Below are 23,484 nucleotides of genomic sequence, written 5' to 3' on the forward strand. Positions count from 1 at the left end.
TAAGAGAATAACTGATTATATCAACTGGGTTATTTCAGCTAGGTTGATATATTCATAAAATTGTTATCTTTTCTTTCTTGTTCATTTTGTTGTATTATTTTCCTATGATTAATGTCAGATAACATAGTTCTTTAAAATTAAATCACTCCGATAATCAAGAAATTTCCTGCTATGATTTATGATACACTTATTTGCTTTGGGAAGGGCAGTCATTGTAAATCTCATGTGGTGCTAGGGCAGGGTTGGGCTGCCTGTGTATTTGTAGAAAACAGTTGTGAGTTACTTGATAACTTTGAAATTAGTGAAATTAAGCCATGATAAAAGAGGAATATTTGCACTTAAATATGTGTGTACAACAAGTTAAATCTGGAATCTGGAACAATGGAATATAAATCTAAAAATGTAAACTAGAAAGGAGAGGTTTTTTTTCCAATCATATTGGAGTGATACTGCTGTGCTTTATTGAAGTAATACTTTACTACCTTCTGAAGAAAACCAAACCTTCTGGATTTTTAGAGTTGTTTGGCCAATTATATGAGCAGGGCAGCAAGACCAAGTGTGTTGCAGAAGTATATAACAGGATGTTAAATAATAAACACATCATGGGAATATGAAGAAGCATTGAATTCTATGATGTACCTGGATAACAAGCTAATAATTCACCTGAGGACTGAGGAATACACAGTGGTTCTACAAACAGCTTGAGGTTAAGGATGCTAAATTAAGCATTAACAGTCCAAAGTGTAAGATTTAGGTGAAAGGGATCTATGGCATAAATGAAATATAAGATTCAAGATTCAAGAGTTTATTGTCATATGCACAACGATTACATTAAGCAGTCGCTTGCAATGAAATGCTTGGGTTACAGGCTCTCTTATAGCAATGCTCAGAATATTACAAGCAGAAAAAATATCGAGTAAAATAAGATAAAATAGAATATCAAAATTTAAAATAGAAAATAAAACATATATATCTAAAATATATATGTACACCTAAAGAAAAAAAGAAAAACAATAGTGCAAGTGTGTGCAATAGTGCAAATATGCTAAGGTGCAGAGTTAGTGGAATTATGACAGATTGGAGGAGTTTAAAAGTCTTATGGCCTGGGGGATGAAATAATCCTTGTGAGTTTTCACTAGTGTAAATATCTAAATTGTACGAATTGTTGTTATATTGATGTATTTACATCGGAAGCGGGTCTCTCGATGGAGGCCACCATGTTTGTTACAGTAGCCCAAACCGGACCAACTAAACACCTTTTATGACAACTGAAGGCTACCACAGGTACCACAACTTCACCACTAGATGTCACTAAATTCTACACACTAAACCTTGAACATAACTTCTAGATTATGAGATACAATTATACTTAACACACAAGGACAAGATGTTACATTGACTGGCTTTGTATGTCTTTCATTTCAGGAATTTCACAAGGGGAACAAAAAAACTGTCACAAAGACAGAGTCTGTCTTTGCAGGAATGGTAAGACAACAAACTAAGTGATCTAATGCTATCATCATGGAGACCAGTAACAGTGAAAACAAATACAGATTTTAACCTGTGAAAAAGAACTAAGCCTGTTTCTCTACTGATAACCATTGTTAGGATGTGGGCAAGTTGGAGATCCCTGCTGAGCTGTCAGCCAGACTCTTCAGTGCTGCAGGTCAGCTTTATAAACTCAACTGGAGGACTGAGTGTATTAAGACTACAGACTGCACATATATAGGGCTCTGTCCTTCTTGATTCTACTTCCATCATCTTTCACCAGGGTTGCAGCATTTGCTACGGGTAATAGAGGTTGCACCTCCACAGGTGAAGGCAGAACACAAGCTCACCCTGCCTCTGGATATAGACAGATATCCATTCTCTCGCTATGCCAAGTCCATATTAAAGGTGAGTATTACTGGAGCATGCACATACATCAATGCCGTCCTGGTTCTCTAGACTGTAAACACACACTGCATATATATATATATATATATCCAGGCCCCAGAAGTCCCCAAACTTGTCTGTGTTTAACTTAATAGAGAGTATTATTTCTCATACAATTTTAGCATAATAGTTTTGCAGTGATCTATCAGGAATTTGAAGTATTTATTCTTGTATAACAGTTTCATGACTTAAACCAAGGAAGAAATGCATAGAACTTCACAAACTGTAGAAAAATAATCTTCTTTTCTTAAGGAAAAGGATGACTTGTCTTTAAATCATGGGGGACCATTTTATACCGACATACTTTTGCTTGGCTCTATCAGACTCATTCCTAGGTTAAAATATGTTGCAATGGATGTATTATTTTTAAGTGGATGACAAAGATTTTATTTCATGCCTTCATGTTTCACAGGATACATGGTGCCAGCTTCAGGGATACTCCCTTCAAAGGCCACTCACCTCTTTGGAGCCAGAAGATGCAAAAACTGCCCTGGAAATTTACAAACTGGTATATTGTAGTGTTTTAATGACTTAGGTTACATCAAATTAGAGTTTGTCGCAGTCAACTCATGATTTTCATTCCTTTTCTCCTCAGATCTTACGGTTTACAGGGGAGTCAGACCTCAGCAGCTGGCAGGAGCAGATGCTGGGTAACTACATCGTTGAGAAGGGGCAGAGCCGACCAGCTTTGAGGGATGAGATCCTGGCTCAGCTAGCTCACCACACATCGGGCCTGCAAGAGGAGCAGGACATTATGAGGGGCTGGCTACTGCTGGCCTGCTGCCTCAGTGCCTTTGTCCCATCACCCACACTGGACAAACCCCTTCTCAAGTAGGTGCTACACTTTGGCTAGCCCTTTATTGCTAATAAAATAATTGGGATTTGTGCAAAGTGTATTGTACACTTTATTGACTAGCCTAATTGAGCACTATCTTATTACGCCCCGGAAATAAATGTTTGAGGGCCTATGGATGTTAGAAAACTTGGTACAGTCAGGCCTGGTGAAAGAGATAGGAAGACAAAGATTTGTAGTGACTGGGCTTGGGCATGGCACATCTTTGTTTTTCTGGGTCAATTAATTTCTTTTTGAGTAGATGATTTACTTTTGGAATTTTCAAGAACAAGAGAAACAAAAGACATAAATCCTATAAAGTCGACCAAAATAGCCAGCACCAGGAGGATAAAAACCAGGCTGTTGCAAATGACACTGTCCTTAACCATCGCTCTCGACGTCATGCCCCCTCTTCACGGCCCGGCTTTGTACAGTTCACCCCTCGGCCTGTAACCAGCCCTCCCTCAGGCCCTCTCCCAGCGACACACCCCCTCCACACAGGTCTGTCAAAGCAAAAAAAATCAAAGAGAAATTTTTATAATCTTTTAAATTTGGGTGAATGCACAGATTTTACCTCCCGGCACAAATATTCTTAAAATGGCACTTTTTAATATAAGATCTCTATCAAATAAGACTTTAATTTTAAATAATTTTATTTCATCAGCAAACTTGGATTTGATGTTTTTAACTGAATCTTTGTTGAAAACTAATTTGCACTGTGTCCCTTGTACTTGTGATTGTTTTAACCAAACCAGACTCAGTGGTATGGGTAGTGGTCGGGTGAGTGTTTTTAAGAAGACTTACAAATGTCATCAGGTACATTATGATGAATTTTCTTCGTTTGAAGCGAATTACTTTTAAACTCGATGCTTCCAACCCGATTTTATTTGCTACTATTTATCGTCCCCCAAAACCGCCTGGCAACTTTTTTCACAGAACTTCCTGAGTTTTTATCTACGCTTGTTTGAAATTATGACAGAGTTGTCCTGTGTGGTGATTTTAATTTTCATGTAGATGACTCCACTAATGTGCACACTGTTGATTTAGGACAAACTCATAATAGAGGTTATACACTGGACCTCTTTTTTACCCTTGGTGTTAAAATACCAGTTGTGAAAACTCTGGATATGACCGTATCAGATCACAAATGTATATGTACTTGCATTTTTAATGAACTTTTAGTGTCTCAAAGTTCTGCGCTTTATTTGATCACTAAAGCCACCACCTGTCAGACTGTTATATTTCCAATGATCTGGCCAACCAATTTACCTCAATCTGCCTGTCTTCATTATATATTATTGCACCTGTGAAGGTTCAGTTTAAGCCCTCAGGAAAAAAACTGCCTTGGATAAATGAAAACATCCAAAATTTATAAATGGGAAAGCGCAGTGTATATGTCAAAAGCCTATGGTGAAATTCATTATTTCCTGTCTAAAAAACACCACTTAATCTGTCATAACTCAGTATTTCTCTTGTAGGTATGTGTCAGACCATGGTCCAAGGGAGTACCGTTCGCTGTGCCAGCACAAAATGCTGACAAGTCTGCAGCTACCAGCTCCCACTTCGCGCATCTACCCACCCACCCAGCTAGAGTGGATGGCCAGCCAGAGGAAGGGCACAATGCAGGTGGATGTTCAAACCTTCAATGGTGAGACTGTCAAATTCTACAAAAAAACGAACTAAATATTTCTCCGATCCGAATGCCAGACAGTCACATAACTTCAACAAAAGCAAGAACCTTTTGCTTTTTGTTTCACAGCCATGTACTCCACTTCCCTCTGTTCTGTCGCTGCTCAGTCAGTTCGGTTGGTTCTCGCAATTCAAATTATATCTTACCAAAAAGGAAGCTCTTTACCATTAAAAATGTAGCACAAACCTTAGACCTCACAAATCTGCCTTTCAAAATTGAAAATAAAAGTTCTCCTATCTGGGCATCTCAGTCACAAGGAAATACAAAAATCTATTTAAATTTTTTTTTTACCACTTTGTTAAATCAGATTAAGCAAGCACTGGCACATTTGTCACCTCTGACCCAGTCAAAATGACCACCTCACCTAAATTCTTGTACCTTTCTAGATTTTACCACTATTTATCCCTAGATCCTTCTTTGACCAACTTGATTAGACCATTTCCTTCTATTTATGGCAGGGTAAGCGCCTTCGTCCTAATTAGACCCACCTTCAAAAACCCAAAGCTAATAGCAGCTTGGCTTTTCCAAATTGTTGTATCTATTATTGGGCTGCTAATTTGCGTTGTCTCGCATTTTGGACTCAGAATAGAACAACTAAACACATGCCAAATCCAAACACAAAAATACAATGAAAATGTCCACCATCAAAAGTGTTTGACCAAAATCCAAAAGCTCTTCAGATAAATGAGCTCAGCGTCATGACAACTGTGGCATAATTTGAACAGTTAAGCAGAACAATCAGCCTGGTGCATCATGTAATACTTAATGCGTGCCCCTTTGGACCATCTCAATGCAGCATAGGAGGATAGTTCCCCAATAGTGAAAATAGTCCATAAAACACTTTTGAAGTTTCAGGGGTAAACAGCGTTGCAGCCAAATCCAATACAAATGAAGTAAATGGTGACCAATTCTTCAAACGTAAAAAATCGACAGAAATAAAACATAAAATGCCTCCATACTACTTCTATGGTGTCATCGAAGTGTCCGTAAGCACCGACATTTAAATTTGACATTTACATCATGTTTTTCAGCCTAAATGTCCGCTATTATCGCGTCCGTGATGTTGAAGAATGTCGTTCACAAGGGGCTGACAGATAATTGGAGCATTTGTTAACCCAAAGGGCACGGCGAAGTACTTGTACAGCCACTTGGGGTATTGAAAGCAGTTTTCTATTCAACCAATCAAAATCTGACTGACTACTGGCTTGTATGGCAGTACTGTGAAAGCCATGTGGCCCGCTCAGTAGATCAGACATCATTACCGCTATGCCTTTTTAAACTAAATGCTTTATCTTTTTAGAACATAGGACAAGATGGAGAATATCCCTTGTACGTTCTGCTGCACTAATTAACTATTGAAGTCCTGCATTTTTAAACATACAAAAAGAGTTCGATCTGTATCTTACATCAATTATTTTTAAATATTATGACCCTAAAGAAAACAGTCATATTATCATACAGTCATATTGTAACCTTTAATGTGTTCTTCTCAGTTACAACCTATGTCTGCAGCTATTGTCTTTCATCCCATAGTTGTCTCCAATGGGCCTTTCTCATCTTGAGTTTGGCTAGTTTGCCAGGACAGACGTTTGTTCCTCTGCAGCGAGTTCTCTGCTGGTTTGACGACCATTATTTGCAATCCTCTCACCACCATGTCTTTAGTCGCCTTCTCCGAGTTGTAGACGCACGTTTCTCCTTTGTAGAACCACCAAAGTTTTTTCATTTCTTTCAGTATTTTTTTTGCCTCTGTGTATTCCATCCATTTTCTCAACTTCTTCGGCGCATACAGTATATCATGGTCTAAGAACAACCTCCTTCCCGCGTAGAGGAAGCCTTTTTTCTGCCACGCTGTCTTGATTATTTCTTTATTGCTGAAAATTGTAAACTTTATCACAATAGATCTTGGTGGCAGGTCTTTTCGGGGATGGGAAATATGCGCTCTTTCGATCTTCACAGGGCTGCGCGATAGTTTCTCCCAGAGAGGGTTTTCAACCAATTCAATCATCGACGGTGCGTTTTCCTCTGCCCCTTCCCTCTTACCACTAATCCTTATGTTCTCCCTTCTCAAGCTTCCCTCTTTTTCCATCAGTCAAGTCTCAAACTGTTTTTATAGCTCCAGAAGCTCCAAAAGTAGCATCCTCTATGCTTTGAATATGTTCATCCACTTCCACTATCTGTTTTTGGGCATCGTTTATCCTGCTGTTCATCTTGTTGTTCTTCTTGCTGATGTCATTATTAATCTCCTGAAGACTCTTTGCAATTTTGGGGCGAAACTCCCTTTCTCCTTTACAATTGTTTCCATGTCTATAAGGATTCAGTGATTTGCTGTGCTCCTACGTTAAGGCTACACAGTCTCTTTTTTTAGCGGAGCAGGCTCACTGTTCACTTTGTCTGGTTCCTTTAGCTCACCTGGCTCGACCGCTCGCTTGGCTAGCTCTGTTGCTAGCTCATCCTGCTCGGAGTTTACTTTGATATCTAACTTTTTTTAGCGTTTCCCTTGGTTGTCAAATTATTGATTAAACAAGATGTTTATATCTTAATGTCAGGTAGCCCACACTATATGCTGCTGCATTGTTGGAAGCTGCCAGGAGTCCCAAACCTGTCATTTACCAATGATGAAAATATTTGTATGCACATTTTCCTGCCCACACTGATTTTTTTGCTGTTGCTACATTTAAAAATATGTACCACCTGTTGCTATGAGCTGCCTCGTTCATGCACTTATAACCCTGGTGATATTTGCCAACTGTCGTCTTTCATCCTTGAATTGCTGAAGTCGTGCAGTACTGTACCATGTGTCATTATCTATCATCCTGGAACCTCTGAATCCATGTGCACCCGCACCATCTGGCATCATGGAACTCATTCTTGAACTTTGAACTTAAATACTTCTGATCCCATTATTTCCAGGCCTCTCCATGATGTATTTAAAAAATCGTTTCAATCCACCCTAAATAGAGTGAATAAGCTTTACAAATGATATGGTTATAAGGTTTTAGCACACTGAGTAAATAACAGCTTAAGTAGAGTAAATTAATTTAGTTATATTAAATACATTACCAGTAAACTTAGAATTATCACAACATGTCCATAAAGTTGCTACTGTACATGCTGACAGTCAGCGGCATGCAATATAGTTCTCTCTCTCACACTAAGTCTTATACTTATTACATTACATTTCATTTAGCTGACGCTTTTATCCAAAGCGATTTACAATAAGTGCATTCAACCATGAGGGTACAAACCCAGAACAACAAGAATCAAGTAAGTTTACTCATTAGTCTGTGTACGTGTCACTCAGAATCTGTGTGCTGTGAGAGTGATGTTAATTCAATTTTGCAGGAAATACTGCAGAGAAAGGGAAACTAAATTCTTGGATCGGCCCTTTTTTCTGGGATCTGCACCAAAATTGAATGGTCTCTTTACTGGCTCATACAAGTTTTATGGTCAGATGTATTAGATCCCAGTGTCGCTCCAGTACAGGGATGGCTGTTCAAGCTCTCTGTTTAAATAGGGTTTCTAAGAATGATTAAGCAAGTGGTGCGGAGACTGGCCTGGCTTCTAACTACCTACATCCAAGTGTCTACCCTGATTCCACTAATGAAGCACCTAAATGAGTAACAAGAAGATTTTCACAAAACATCTATTTTATATACATAGTCATACGCATACACACTGACAAAATATATTAAACCCTGAGTAAAACATGCATAAATAAGTGAAAACATGCTCAGACATGTCCCCTATTATGTCTAATACAGGAGTCTTTAACAGTGATCAGGCATAGCGATCTCAACCCTTCTTGACATATGTTAAGACGTTTTTGCGTAGTAAAGCTAACTAACAGACAAAAAGTTAAATACAAACATTGGGCATAAAATTACCATCCTCTGATATTTTTACAGATGAGAAGCTGACAACTGAAGTTGAGTCATGGACCACTGGCGAGCAGCTAGCAGCGTGGCTTCTTCATTTCAGGTACTCATCTAATGCCAAACATCCAAGGTACTCCAAGTGTCTCTATTAAAGCTTGAACATTCTCCCAGATTTCCTTGCTCTATGTGTTGTTGGTGTGTCATAGAGGTGTGTCGGAGGCAGTACAAGGCTGGTCAGTGTCTCTGCTGAGTGATGAAGGCTGGTCAGATCTGGCTGGCTCAGATTTTGTCATGGATCTGCTGGCTGGAGCAGAGGCTGACGTGCTGCAACCAATAGAATCAGCCTCCTCTACAACCTCTGACTACCTGTTCAGCAGTCACGGAGACAGGTGAAGCAGTTAAAGAGCAACTCGTTTTTTGGGGGCGATTCAGAATGACCGTGTCTCCTTCCAACTCCTCCATCTCCCTCTCACTATTTTTCTCCAGAATGCCGGCTACAGATATAGATGACCTAATCCCTCCGGCACCGCCAGTGCAAGCTCCTGGACTTCCCCTTTATGAGAGAAGCCCCTGGGAATCAGATTATCCACGTGAAAGTAGGTGTTGTGGCTAATTTATGGTTTCTGCTTATGCAAGGGCACAGAGGTCCAAATGTGCTCATGTCACATAAATTAAATCTGTCCAATTCTGCCAGGGTCCACACAGATCCCTGAGACGGTGCACTGCAAACATTCCATGGGCCATAACAGTATACTGGATACTTTTTTCATTTCAATTCCAAATCATCGGTTCTGTTCTTTGTAAGAACTGGAAACACTGCCGAACTTCTCTCTTCTTTTCCGTAAAAGCTGTATTTTCTGGTCAGCGTCCAAGGCTATCAGTAGCACTGCCCTTTTAAGTTGGTGCTTAAAAATGTCACCTTCCTCTGATAAGCTGCTAATTCTGCCATCCCCTCTCAGACATTCTTAAACTGCAGATTTGTTCACATCTGAAACTGAAAAGAACATTTAAGACACCAGGAATGATTGAATACATTTTTGAAGACTGCTTCCTATCGGACTCAAAATAAAAGTCATTATAATTTGTAGTGCCAGCAGTGAATATAAAATACCACAAAAAAACAATGCATGGAATGCACTTACACATTCAGTGAAATCTCTCGCATAGTTGAAGTAAAAAAATAGTTTGATCTCAGATTTGAAGTCAAAATAAATATTGTCAAACACAGAAGAGAGGGTGAAGGGAAAAGAAAAGGAAGGTCCACAGAGTTATCTGAGCTGGATCATTTAAAACACAGCACTGCAGGTGAACCCTCAATTGAGCATCTGTGGATACTTGACCTGAGCCTGACGGGACCCATCGTGACCGGTTATGCCGGGTAGGGTTCAAACAAATGTTTAGAATCATATTCTGGTTCAGGTTGGGCTTAGTGAGTGGGGCGCACACCCGTTTTTTGAACTGCATCCACAGACTTGAGTTCAGTGCGCACCGTGTGGTGCGGTTGCATCTCCTAAACCATCTCTTCTCACGGAAAAGAAATAAACTCTGTTTGAATAGGCTACACTTGGACAGAAGAATTTAACCAAAAGCTGTAGCAGTAAAACTATGGAACGTGCGACACATTTAATATGTAAACACTAGTGTGTAAAACCTCAAGATAGATGAATATTTTTCTGACTAAATATTCTCCTCTTCAACATGTTCATGTGTTTAAAAAGAGCTATTGTTTGCAGAAAAGACCAAATATTCTGTGTTCTCCGTGCTTTAAAATTTCTTAAAAACTTGTCAGTCTTTTTAAGATAACATTTTTTTAATAAAGATTTACATCTAATTATACAACTGTAGAATTAAACGTAAAATAACTGACAACACACACACACACACACACACACACACACACACACACACACACACACACACACACACACACACACACACACACACACACACACAGGTGCTGTTTGGTAATGGAAATATATTCAAGATTCTATATTTTGTTCACACAGTGCATTTCCAAATGATTCTATTTTACCTAATTTGGCTGAAGGTGAAACAGATATATATGTACATAATGTAAAGCTGTCTGTTTGCAGGGCACGGTCAACAGATAGATGCCTACGTTGATGACTTGTTCGATCCTGTCCTCGACCAAGGACCTCCAGTCAGTGAATTCATTATATTTATTTCTATTATATAACACTAACCTGTGATTGATGTTTCCTTGTTCATCAGAAACACTTCAGTTTTATATTGTGGGGTGTACACAGTGTGTACACTGGTCCCTATATATACTTCACTGGGAGTGTTAAGTCATGGGGTTGCTTCTTTCTTTTGTGGCTGCTCTGTCACTCACAATGTAATGTATTACGTAATTGTGTGTGTGTGTGTGTGTGTGTGTGTGTGTGTGTGTGTGTGTGTGTGTGTGTGTGTGTGTGTGTGTGTGTGTGTGTGTGTGTGTGTGTGTGTGTGTGTGTGTGTGCATAGGATATGGAAAGAGTAGCAATGTTAAACCACAGGATGAGAGGAGGAGGAGGCATCGGACCAATGTATCCTGGTATGTATGGATCTGTCATCAGCACAATATAGTCCAAATCCTGTGTATATACATAATCACATAGTCATATGATTGCATTATAAACATTCTCAAATGTCAATTTTCATCCTGAGAAGGTCAGTTTGAAAAAACAATCACTTGCATTATACTTTAAAAAATGAACATGTTTTTATTTTGTGAGGGCACAGGATGTTGAGTTATGTCTCTGCAATAAGATTTGTGTTTAATTTGTTAGCATACTAGGGCTGCAACTAATAACTATAAATATGGAAAAATTCTTACTGGTCACTATAAAACCAAAACTAATAACTCATAATTCTGGATGCTCTCTCAGTGACATTGCCACTGTGTGCTATTATTTTTATTATTGTATATTATCCTAACAAACCAGACTAATCGATTACTAAATTAGTTGCCAACTATTTTTATAATAAATTTAAAATCGATTAGTTGTTGCAGCTCTAGAGCATACAATGGTAAATTTAAAGATTCAAAGATGTTCTCATGCACATCAATATATTGTGTAAAGAGATATCATTATCACACAAAGAATAATTAGAGAAGACAAATTCTCTGCTGAAATGTTTCAGCCTTAAATGAGACACAACTATAATTGCATAAATGTCACGTAAAGTCTAGTTTATTAATATTTAGCAAATTTACATTCAGCAGGGCTTTGCAATCTGGACAGCATAAACCACCATCTGACTAAGACACTGATTTCAAATAAGAAACTTGATGCACAAAACAATATTAATCAGGAAGAGCAACAGTGGAGACAGATACAGGGTACAATGGGTTTCAAATGAAAATAATAGAAGTAGCAGTAAAACAGGATACATGAAGGCCTTCTTTGATTTTATAAAAAATGTAAATGAGTAATCCATCCATTTTATGCCCAGACACATGAATAAATAAATTATATTAACAGTGAGTATGTAAAAAATGGAAATCTAGAATATCAGAAAACTGGTAGCAGAATTTGAATATATCATTGCCTGTCTGTTCCAAGTGTACTTTATTAAGAAATGTAACTTAAATTGCAATAAGGTTACTTGTATTTCAGGTGTTCCTATGTCGATGCCAAGCTATCCTATGGGTACGTAGAAAGCTCATGCATGCCAAGTTTTTTTGTCCCGAAATAAAACTTTTTATGTCCTGTTCTGTGATATTTTCTCATGTCTTGAATATTCAGTATTATTTGAGTACCTTTAAATTTTTGTAATCTTTATGACACTTTATGTCAACTGTTGTTTCTCTCCAGGAATGCCAGTTAACTCCTCAATGCCCAGTTATTATGCACCTCCTATGATGCCTACCATGACAGCCATGCCAAGCATGCCAGGTAATCCCCTGACATTAACTTTTCATCCAGTTTTATGAGAAATGCAGAGGAAATAAAACATTTTACAGGGACCTTAACACTATGTAAATTGTAGAAAATATAATTGCGTACTTACTGTATGCACATATACTTACTGTATGTGAAGAAGCAGTCTCAACAAACAAAAATTTAAGAAAATGGTCTATTATAATATCTAACGCTAGCTTAGAGATACATGAACAAACAGTGGGTTCAATGAATGTTATGTGATGTCATTGTCTGTTTGTGAAAATATTAATAAAGTAAATGCAGTGTTTCTTTGATATGTATTTAAATGTAGCCGACTTCTATCTGACAATTGTCCCTACACAGCCATGATGATGCCTCAGGCTCCCATGCCTGCTCCTCCTGTCATTGACCCAGTTCAGACAGCAGCAGCACAGCAGGCACTCATCAACCAGCAGGCATATCTCATGGTGAGGAGAAGCACCAATAGCATATAATCATTTTTTTTTGCAGCATAATGGTTAATTATTTAATACTACATTTGGCCCTCGACCGTTTTCTTGCCTCCCTAACTTGTATTTCCTTGTCCTCTCTTTTCCCTTTCTTTAGGCCCAACAAATGACCTTGCAAGCAATGAGTCTGTCCCAACAGCAGATACAGGAGCAGCAGAAGAAAGAGATGCAGAGACAGAAAGAGCAGGAGAGAAAGCAAGAGGAGGAGCGAAAGGAGGAGAGGATGTGGAGCAGACGGTCTGATCAACGGATCAGTGAAGCTCACTCAGCCCCACCTGTCCAGTCCAAAACACCCACAACTAAAAGCACCTCTACCTATAGGCAAATTGAGCCAGAAGTATGTAATATATATTTTCACACATCTTTATCTTACACTTCCGGATTTTTTGACTGCTTTCCTTTCAACATTTTATTCTACAACTTATTTTTGTTCTATTTATGTTCAGGTTTATAACCTCCCAACTTTTTTTTTTGTGTCGACATTTATTTCATTGTTTTTCCTCTTGCTGCAGAAGTGGTACAATTTTCCCTTGGGCATTATTTATGTTTTGTCCAATCTTTATGCACAAGTTGTATGCTTATTGGTTCTAATTTGTTTTCACAGCTTTTTTCGCATGACACTGTATTAATGAGTGAAATATATTTCTTCCTGTCAAGACACATGAAAAGGCAAAAATCTGTGGTATTAAAGCAGTGTCTAGTTACATGACTTGATAAAATACTCCTCAAATACATGCATGATTTGCATGTATTGCATGTACTGCTGGTCTGGTGGTATGTACCCCTCTAATTGACCTACTATACTTACTCCTATATTGCGCTCGGTGCCTACATTTATTTGTGGGTTATGTTTTATGAGTTACGTAACTTGAAACTAGTTTGTAAAAAAATATGAGACTGTTTTAATGCTGTAAAAAACAATACTTTAGTGCATCTTTCAGGACCTTCTGTCTTCCCTTCACTTTCCTTGAAATGTCACTCAAACAGGGGGGCAAAGTGTGTTTGTTTAATACATGTTTGGTGCTCTAGTGATTATTTCCAGCAGCAGGATGATGTGTGTGTCAGGTACAATTCCAAATAAATTACAGTATAAGCATTCCTGATAGTGAAGGATCGACACCCAGCGCAACAGTTTGGTTCCCTGATGCTTTGCGACTCCTAGTTGCTAAGGTGAAGGCCCTTGCTGTTGTCTGTACTTATGCACCAAACAGCAGAGACAATTCCGCCTGGGGACTCTAGTTCTGCTGGGGGTCTTCAATGCTCATGTGGTCAAGTATGGAGAAAGTAGAGCGACATAATTAAGAGGAACGGCCTGCCTGATCATATCCTGAGTGGTGTCTTGTTACCAGACTTCTGTGCTAGTCATGTAAATGCGAAATGGTCTGTATTTATATAGCCCTTTTCTGGTCTTGATAACCAATCAAAACGCTTTACAATACAGTTATGCAGCTTAACCATTCAAGCACACATTCATACAGTGCATCTATGTGCAGCACTTCTGTATCATACATCACTCATACACTTTTGGCACAGCTGCCAGGAGCAACTCAGGGCTCAGTATCTTACTCAAGAACACTTGAGTAAGAAGCGGAACGGGGGTGGGGGGCTTTCTGATTAGTAGGTCTTAAACTCCCCTCTTTAAGAATTTATCCTGCATCTCGATGGAGGCTGGGGACATGGATTCCAAATGGGCCATGTTCAGGGCCCCCATTGCAATGTTGTTCTGGTGGCTTCATCAGATGGTGACCTACAGTGCTTACTGGGATGGTTTCCAGCTGAGTGTCTGGCAGACCCAAGCTTGCTGTAGGACATATCCCATCTAGTTGCTAACACCTCATTAGGAGAAGCCTGAAAATGTGGGTGGGGAGGGGGATATCTTGATCATCCTTCTGCTGCCACAACCCAAAGATTGAAGGATGTTAGCATGATACATTCATTGTTAGTTTAGCTCAGAAAGTGTGGTTTCATTATTTGAAATAATGCATCCTTATTCTTTAATTTCCTAAATGTGAAAATGGGATGTTACTGAGTTTGTTTACATGTGTATTTATTTGTACCACAGCCAGAGAGAAAAATGGAGTCAACGGATCCAGTTAACCTGTCGTCTTTTACAGACAAGAGACACTACTTCCAAAAGATTGGTGAGTTGAGCTGACAAAGTAAAACGTTTTAATACACAGTTTCTTATTGAAAGCATACTGTGTTAGTAATTCAGAAGATTAATATAAATCGTTAAAATACAGGGGAGGCAGATGCTGCTAAGATTTCTAATTGACTGTCTCAATGTCTTAAAGCTAATATAGTGTTTTTAAATGTTATACATAACACTTTTCCAATTTCAGTCTTCTGTTTTTCTCATTCCTCATCATCTCTCTCCCCCACTGTTCTGAAGGCACCCAGCCCCAAGGTGAATTCAAAACCCCAAAGCCTCATCTGGTCCTCCCCAGCCCACCTACACCGCAGCCCCCTCCCTTGCCATTAGATCGTCCATCACCCCCACCTAAAGCACCTAAGCCTGATGGTAAATAACAATAGGCCTCATGCAAGAACATTTTTGTATTTTTGTCCCAAATGTCTCTTACATGTGTCCATGTGAGTTTGTGAGAACATGACATGTCAGATTCAGCAAATTCTTCTAACTTCAGAAAAATGTGCAAATGACCATTGCGAAGATGATGAATGCTACCTGTGTATATATAAGCAAACGTGCATGAGAATAGCAAATTAGCCCTAATATAAGGCTTCGCTTCCTGCCCTGTGTTTCAGGAAGTGTTCATTAATGAAAAGGACATCAAGGAGTAAAAGAGGAACAATCTGAGTTTCGAGATTGAATTCCTGCTTTCAGAGATACAGAAAGGAAAGTTTTCTATTTTTAGCAGTGTCAGCAGGGCAATTAAGACACTATTAATGCTATGTCACCTGTGGGTTGCACTGTCACTAAAATAAAGAACTGAATCAATATGAAAGAATAGCCCCGACGATTGGATGAGGCCAAGAGGAAGTATATGGCTGAAAAACAAGTGATAGGTGATATAACACTAGCATATTTTCCACTGGTTCTGGTAACAATGTAACCACTTGGTTCATTGCAATATTGTGCGATATGCAGCAAGCTAAAATTCCTTCTCTGGTGTGTGGAACCGCCACCAGCTATGTGCAAGACACATCCACCTGGCTCATCAACTGCACTTACTGTACCACAGCATAACTGTGCATATGCCAGCTATTGTATGGGCACTCCTGTCTTGTCTGCAGGTTGACTAAAGGTGTCATGAGACAGGGAGATTGTCATCACTCAGTCATGTAGGGAAGATACATTCTACATTTCTGTAAAAGATCTAAAAATACATGACATGTTGACACATAACCATAGTCTCCATGTGGGAAAGATGCAAGCGAGCTGCACAAATTGCACATTTAACAGAACATAGGAGTTGTGCACTCTAAGCAGCTAAATGAAAAAAAAAAAAAGAATTGCAGAGTTAAACAGAATAATGTCAACATAATTATGAGGTGTAAATTAAATACAGTATTGATTAATTGCTTGTGTTAGTGAATTTGTAGTTACAACCTGAAGACTGATTTTAAGCAACAAGCTGGAGGTGGGTGAAAAACTGAATTTATAGCAAGTAGATAAAGTTAAGTAACGCACTGCGTGTGAAGCAATAAGATGTCATTCATAATATGTTAATAGGTTTAATTTGAGTAAATTTGTTGTAGAGGGACGTTGTTCTGCATGTTCTTACTACTTCCCCTCATAGACATATCAGAAGAAGCAGTCAGACTCCTGTATAAATCAAACAGTCTTCTTACTCATGGTTTATCCCATATTTTAAAACAAATGTTTAAGTCATCCATTAGTTCTGATATAAAAAAAAATATTAAACCCTGTGTTCAAGCTCGTCAGTAGGAGGTGCCTCAGCTCTATGAATGCTTGGTCTCCTTGGTCAGTATTTTTTATCACCTCATAATATGCTGAAGATTTATTAGCTGAATTTGTAACAAAAAGTTGAAGACAAATAGCTGAATTTTTAGCACAAAACACTATGTACATCTTGTACATAGTGTTTTGTGCTAAAAATTCAGCTGCAAAATGGCAGTTTAAAAATGGCCGACGTTTCTGATTTGGATCGAAGTCCAATGGTTTTAGTATATAGAAGTCGGTAAAAAGGTCCTCTAGTTTTTTAAGCGGTCACTGGGAAACAACTAAAAGTCCCATTGATTGTGTTAAACAGGACAAATTTATCTGCAAAAATTTGTGTATTGTGAGAAGTAGTGATAGTGTGACGTGAAAGATGTGAAGCTTTGAAGGCAGTAGAAACATTTCCATAACAGCAGAGCCAGAAGTAGTAGAATAAAGGGGTGGAATCTCAGGAGATGTCAGAAATATTTAAGGCAAGGCAAGTTATTTGTATGTGCTACACATATAAACTACCTTCAACAACAAGGTGATTCAAAGTGCCTTATATAAAATATAAAAGGCATCATGACAAATTGTAAAAGCAACAAAAGACAGTACAAAGAAAAATAATTTAAAAAGAAACTCAAAGTTAAAAAGAAGTTAAATATAGCATAAAAAATGTATGAATAAAGTAGGAAATAAACGAGTAAAAATAACAGTGCAGTTTAAGAAATGAGTAATTGTACGATTTAATAAAAGGTCGTGGCAAACAGGAAAGTCTTCAGCAGTGATTTAGAAGAACTAAGATTTGCAGCGGACCTACAGGTCTCTGGGAGCTTGTTCCATTAATGTGGAGCATGCAAACTGAATGCTGCTTCTCCATGTTTGGTTTTGACTCTGGGGACAGAAAGCTGATCCAGACGACCTGAGGGGTCAGACTGTTAATAGTAGCAAACAAGGCATGTGCATTATTATTGTTTTTGGTCATGAGCCTGCCTTGTTTTTATAAATCACTGATTACAATTGTGAAGTCTGCCTTTGTAGATTTCATAATGAACACAGATTTGTTTTTCTCCACCTGGCACTCTCTTATTTCTCTTCTGACCAGTGTGGCATTTCTCCATGGAGATCTTTTCTTACCAGAGATGATCTTAACCTCTTTAGGAGCAATGTCATCAATAACATCTGTTATTTTAGAGTTGAAGTGATCTACAAGTTGGTTGGCTGAGATAAAAGAGAGGGCAGGTGTGTGAGGGTACATCTGAATAAATATTTCAATAGTGTTTTCTTTGATGTATCGTTTTGTGATGACCTCTTTTTGAACATTTATGCGCACTGAGATAGAACTCTCAAAGAAAATACAGCAATGATCAGAGAGAGCAACATCAGTCACTACAACCTTAGGAATGTTCAGACCCATGGGGATGATTAATTCCAGAGTGTGCACTTTGTTCTCAATCGTATCCCTCCACTCTGTTACATATTACATATCTACTGGTAATGATCCACCTGCTGTCTAGATGCATGGATATTTCCTTAAAGGGATAGTTCACCCAAAAATGATAATTCACTCATTATCTACTCATCCCTATGCCGATGGAGTCCACAAAACACTTCTGGAGTTTCAGAGGTAAACATTGTCCGCTGATAGCTCCCAATGAGTTGCATTCAGGGACCGTCAGAAATGTGGACGTCCGTTAGCTTAGCCATGTCTGGTGGACTTTTAGGCTCCTGTGGTGTCATCCAAGTATCTGCAACCCCGACACTCATATTCGAATCATTTCCACCATGTAGGAGCAGTATGTAGCCATGTTGTGTTTTTTTCCTGTTGTTTTTTTACATCTGAAGATAAGTCCATCTTCAGTTGTATTGGATTCGGCTGCACTGAGCACACACATTATGTTTAAAGGGGACATAGCATGCCCATTTTACCACAAGTTGATATGGTTCCTTGGGGTCTTAATGAAATGTCTGTAACATACTTTGGTCAAAATACCACAAGGATCATATAAAACAGCACCCTTTTTACCCTGTATAAAACAGCCCTCCACAGAGTGACCTGTTTTGAGTGCCTGTTCCTTTAAATGCTAATGAGCCAGCTCCCCCCTCCCCCCTCTCCCCCCATGATTTTAAACGATATAAATTACATATTTTATATGATATAAATTATCAAATATGCATCCCATACTTTGTATTCCCCTTCTGTTGTTGAGTTTTAATTTTCCCAATCACATAATTAAATGTCCCCTCTGCCCATCCACTACAAGCACACAAGCAGATAGACAGAGAGAGAAAGAGAGGGGTGGGGGCTATGAAGACCATCATTTACCCCCGAACCCCGACATTCAACGGGTACAACAACAAGCGGAGAAAGCAGAATAGCGGGCTGACCTTATATGTACAGTCTATGGGGCTGACCAGCGGAGCAATGCACGTCCCGTGTGAACAGCCAGGCGGCTGCGCGCTTGAGAACGGCGCTGCGCTGCCTCGCAGCTGCGCTTCGTCCGGTGTAAACCCGGCGTAACGAGTGGGGGGGCTCTGTGTGTTTGTGCCAGTGTTACAGTAGTGCTGAACACTGCGGAAGTCTTCCACACTGCTGGCTGTGTGGCGTTGACACAAATTCCAGCTCACGCATGGGAGAGCGAGCGGTCGCTCCCGAGCAGCTGCTGCAGCCTCCCAGTCCCAACGATCCAGACAAATGCCACATGTGAGTGAATCGCGGGCTGACCAGCGCGGAGAAATGCTCGTCCCGTGTGAACAGCCAGGCGGCTGCGCGCTTGGGAACGGCGCTGCGCTGCCTCGCAGCCTCGCAGCCTCGCTGCGTCCATTGTAAACCCGGCGTAACGAGTGTGGGGGGACGGGGGGGATGAGGTGGGGGGTGGGCCAAGGCCATGTAGGGAGACTTCCAGTGCCTTGTTACGACACAAAACCCAGGAAACTCAATCGAGTCACTCAAGCATGACGTTTCTGACTTAGAGGAACCATAACAAAATGCGCGATTGTTTTTTTCCCAGAGTTTTTGGGTTGGTAGACATGCCAGATACCCACATTAACGTGTAGAAGCACTAACAAAGTGGAATTTGCATGCTATGTCCCCTTTAAATGCAGCCTCATAAACTCTGGAGCGAATCAAAAGAACACTAAGTTACTTCATGTACCGATCAGGTCCTAATAACTTGTAATGAGTGTTGGTGTTTATTAGTTTAAATGAGTGGAGGTCAGCAGGAGTGTGGAGGGGGATACAGGAAACTCCAGCACGGTACACTGCACACTGCAGTCAGGGGCCTGTGTGTGTGTGTGTGTGTGTGTGCGTAAACTCCAACTCGCTCCTGACCTGCTGGGCTGCTCCTTGACGGCAAGGGTAGGGTTCTGGACTCCAAGAGGGCAACCATTGTTCTGGTTTCATTCGAACTGGGATAACATCAATCCAGCAAAAATGTATAAGTTCTTTGCCCCATCTAGGGTCAAACTCACCCCATCGGTGGTGCAGCACCTTAGAGGCAATGTGATGGGGTGCCTAAAACAATCCACAAGATTCTGGGGCCTACATGTTACAGTCGGACCCTTCTTTTGTGAGCGGGTGCTGTCTGTGACCCCTAGTCAGACATGTGGACGTGTAGATTAAACTATCAACTGGTACCAAGCCAAAACAAGTGTTTTAAAGGTAAACTGTAGGGCATGGCTGGACAAGCTGGTGTGTCTTAAAGAAATATCCACGCACTTAGACAGCAGGGGGTTAATTTGCTGTATATATCTAATATGTAACGGAGTGGAAAGATAGTCTCTTCACTCAGAGAACCATGGTTACAATGTAACAGAGCTTTTTGTGTGGGCACCATCACATGTTGTGTCGGGCAATAGTTATCAAAAACAACAACACAATTCTTTAGTGCCTCTTTCCTGGGGATTGTCAACATGGATGTTAAAGTCACCAACACTAACCACCGATTATAGACATCAGTTCAGCAAATTCATCAAAGGAGGTTGCACAGTATTAAGGTGGCCCATAGATTTTGGGGTACATGGCTCAAGAAAAGGAATTTAGGAGCCACATAAAGAAGCGACATTTCTGTAGGAAATGTTCTTACATTGGAGGGAATCATTAAACGAGATGGCAAGTCCACTTTCATTCTTATGTTATCTAGTTTCACTCATAAAACGGATGTTTGGAGGGGTTGACTCAATAAGAACAGTTGCACTATTATCTTGGTCCACCCAAATTTCAGTTAAGAACATAAAATCAAGGTGGTGCTTGATAATACAATCATTGATTAAAAATGTTTTGCCTGCCAAAGATCTGATGTTTGATATAGCTAGATTTAATGTATTTGATGAGGAATGGGGGCTAAATTTAATGTTTCCCTGTTTCTTAGTCGATTAGTAATTCTATTTCTGTTTCCTATAAATACAGGAATTGAGGAAGCTTCTGGCATATTGGGCCATAGCTTGTATTTGTCCCAGCAGTGTATATTCCAGAAGAGATTCAGTCTCATGTATTCAGCAGTAAATAAAGGCCCAGTTATTAACTTTCCCTGTAGCCTTTTACTTTCTAAATTACTCAAAGTTCTTACTCTTGTCTGTGAGGGTGATAAGTTATGTAGGTCAATAGATGCTGATCCAGTTCTCCCTGGTCCTTCCATGTTGCAGAGATATCATATACTGTTCAGTTTTGCACAAGAGAGTTCCAGGGAGGACTGCCACTTGTAGTTTTTTATCCAGTACACAGCCCTCCTGTTTGTTGGCAGTCTTGTTGGTGCTCGTTAGCTGTGTGTTAGCTGTATGCTCCTGCCCACTGCTATGAGTCCATGGTAAAGTAGTGTCCTTTCAACACGGTCCACTTACCTCCACATTCACTTCTAACTAGTGAATTTTGGTCTCCAGCACTGCATCTTCTGTAGAAGCTTGTGGTAGTCATATGAAGAGAAGGCGGGCATCTTGCTGCCAATTAGCTTTGGCTGAGTGTGCAATCACTGCAGTGCATGCTTGTGGTGTTGGTAGGCCACACTCGCACCACTGAGAAGCTGATAAAAAAGAAGAAATATGGCAAAAGCCTTCTATATTCACAAAAATATCATCCAAGTTATTTGTCCTATCCAGAAGCTGCTGATTTTACTTTCTTACGTCAGAAAAACACAAATATCAGTAGAAAAATGCAAGCTAAAGTGAGAGTAAGCAAAAAAGTGTATGCACTGTTAAAGCAGGGAGAGAGAAAGACATGAGAGACGTTTCTTTCAGGAAAAGGCATACATTTTAAACAGTGATTACTCATTAACTATACAAGATATCAAATAGATAAATATCTGCAAAGCTAGAAATATCCAGACCCATTTTAAGTTTGAATAAGTTATGTAGAATGTAGAGAGAAGAAGAAAGATTTCAAAGACATGAAGTTTTTGAAGAGTTGCAGATTTTCCTCATTCATTTGGATGAGAAATATATTGTAAAAAAATGTAATAAAAACTATCAATTGTATCATAAAAATTAATAGTAGAAATGTTCTGAGCGAGCTGAATTTTTGAAATTGGTCAAAGTATGTGGGAGTAGTAGAAGTAGTAGTAGAAGAAATATAGGAAAGAACAGGAACACTGAAAATGAAGAGCTTGAAATATATTTCTGTTTGTCTTCTTGTACAGTGAAGTGTCCCTTGGTCCCTTCTTCTACGGAAACAGATCCTCCGATCGAAACGTCTGCAGAGTCTCGGGTCCAACCCACATCCAACATCAGAGACATCATCAAACTGTACAACAGCCGAGCTCTACCAGAGCCCAAACCCTTTGAGCCTGTCAGGTCAATTTCACTGTTCCATCTTTTGTGTACACTCTTCCCAAATGTTCATCCTGTCTACTATCCTATATCCAAAATGTGCAACTGTATGAAGTATAACTTCTGAATTGGAGTTAACCTTATTCTGCAGTTAAACACTGGGATGTCTCTGAACCTCGTCTCACTGTTGTTGCATTGGTCTAAAGCTTATATGAGATGAAAACATACTCACAGTTCATGACATTAACAACATGTTTTTAAACGTTGAAATCTAAATTTGAAAGGTTTAACTACAGTTTGGCCATCACAGATTTCAGATATCTGGACGCATATCTATTCTGTCAAGGCACTAATTCTGGAAGTAGCTGTAGGTGTTGGCAAAGGAGGAATAGGTCGTTTTGTGTGGTGGGTAGTTGTTTCTAAGTCATTGTGTTTGTAAAGATACCGAAATCACCTACTCACTCTCTCACTTAGGCCTCTTCGGTTATAAACCTATAAGCTCAAATCTTGAGTGTTCTTACAGTGGTGATGTCATTTCCAATGAGAGATGTACAAATACTCATGCACAGAACAAAGACATTCTCTGTTCAGGTAAAAGTAAATTGATGATGAGCATTGTGGTAGTTCTAATAATCATCATAGACCAACCCACCACCTTTCAGTGTTGTTATTCCTCTGTTAACTATACTTAAATCACTAAGCACTATATAAATCAGTTATCGTATTAAACCTGCCCCATTTGAGATAATCTACAATATTAATATCCCACAGGTGCCAACCCTTGTTCAAAAACAAATAAATATGAACTTGCGGTTTGATCTGGTTTCCTGGCTATGAAACAATTCTTTATTTATTGTTGGTAATATACTGTTTTTATTCTCTTCACAGACCCTCTGCACGGCATTTTCTAAAGAAGTGTGACCCCAAAGAGGAAGCTTTGGCCAAACTCAAAAACACCTCACCAATGCCAGAACAGAAGGTCAGTGAGGTCTAGAAAATACAAACATAAATAATAGCTCCTATAAGCAGCAATGGGTAGGGGCCGGGCATTTTGAGGAAGTACAGGAGGAAGAGGAAAATTAGCTTTTCATG

General features: G+C 39.5%; 1 protein-coding gene across 1 annotated transcript in view; it reads left to right on the forward strand.

Moving 5' to 3' along the window:
- myo15b (myosin XVB) overlaps window positions 1-23,484 on the forward strand; it is a 100,106-nt gene that overhangs the window by 50,718 nt on the left and 25,904 nt on the right. The window contains exons 24-41 of the mRNA XM_047338416.1: window positions 1,426-1,485; window positions 1,609-1,666; window positions 1,772-1,896; window positions 2,348-2,443; window positions 2,531-2,766; window positions 4,246-4,415; window positions 8,363-8,435; window positions 8,539-8,721; window positions 8,819-8,937; window positions 10,426-10,493; window positions 10,817-10,886; window positions 12,151-12,231; window positions 12,583-12,686; window positions 12,826-13,065; window positions 14,791-14,869; window positions 15,121-15,249; window positions 22,263-22,416; window positions 23,281-23,371. Of these exons, the coding sequence (XP_047194372.1) occupies window positions 1,426-1,485; window positions 1,609-1,666; window positions 1,772-1,896; window positions 2,348-2,443; window positions 2,531-2,766; window positions 4,246-4,415; window positions 8,363-8,435; window positions 8,539-8,721; window positions 8,819-8,937; window positions 10,426-10,493; window positions 10,817-10,886; window positions 12,151-12,231; window positions 12,583-12,686; window positions 12,826-13,065; window positions 14,791-14,869; window positions 15,121-15,249; window positions 22,263-22,416; window positions 23,281-23,371 (2,136 nt within the window). The remainder of the gene's footprint in view (window positions 1-1,425; window positions 1,486-1,608; window positions 1,667-1,771; window positions 1,897-2,347; window positions 2,444-2,530; window positions 2,767-4,245; window positions 4,416-8,362; window positions 8,436-8,538; window positions 8,722-8,818; window positions 8,938-10,425; window positions 10,494-10,816; window positions 10,887-12,150; window positions 12,232-12,582; window positions 12,687-12,825; window positions 13,066-14,790; window positions 14,870-15,120; window positions 15,250-22,262; window positions 22,417-23,280; window positions 23,372-23,484) is intronic.

Source organism: Hippoglossus stenolepis, chromosome 21, assembly GCF_022539355.2.
Source record: "Hippoglossus stenolepis isolate QCI-W04-F060 chromosome 21, HSTE1.2, whole genome shotgun sequence".
NCBI lineage: Eukaryota > Metazoa > Chordata > Actinopteri > Pleuronectiformes > Pleuronectidae > Hippoglossus > Hippoglossus stenolepis.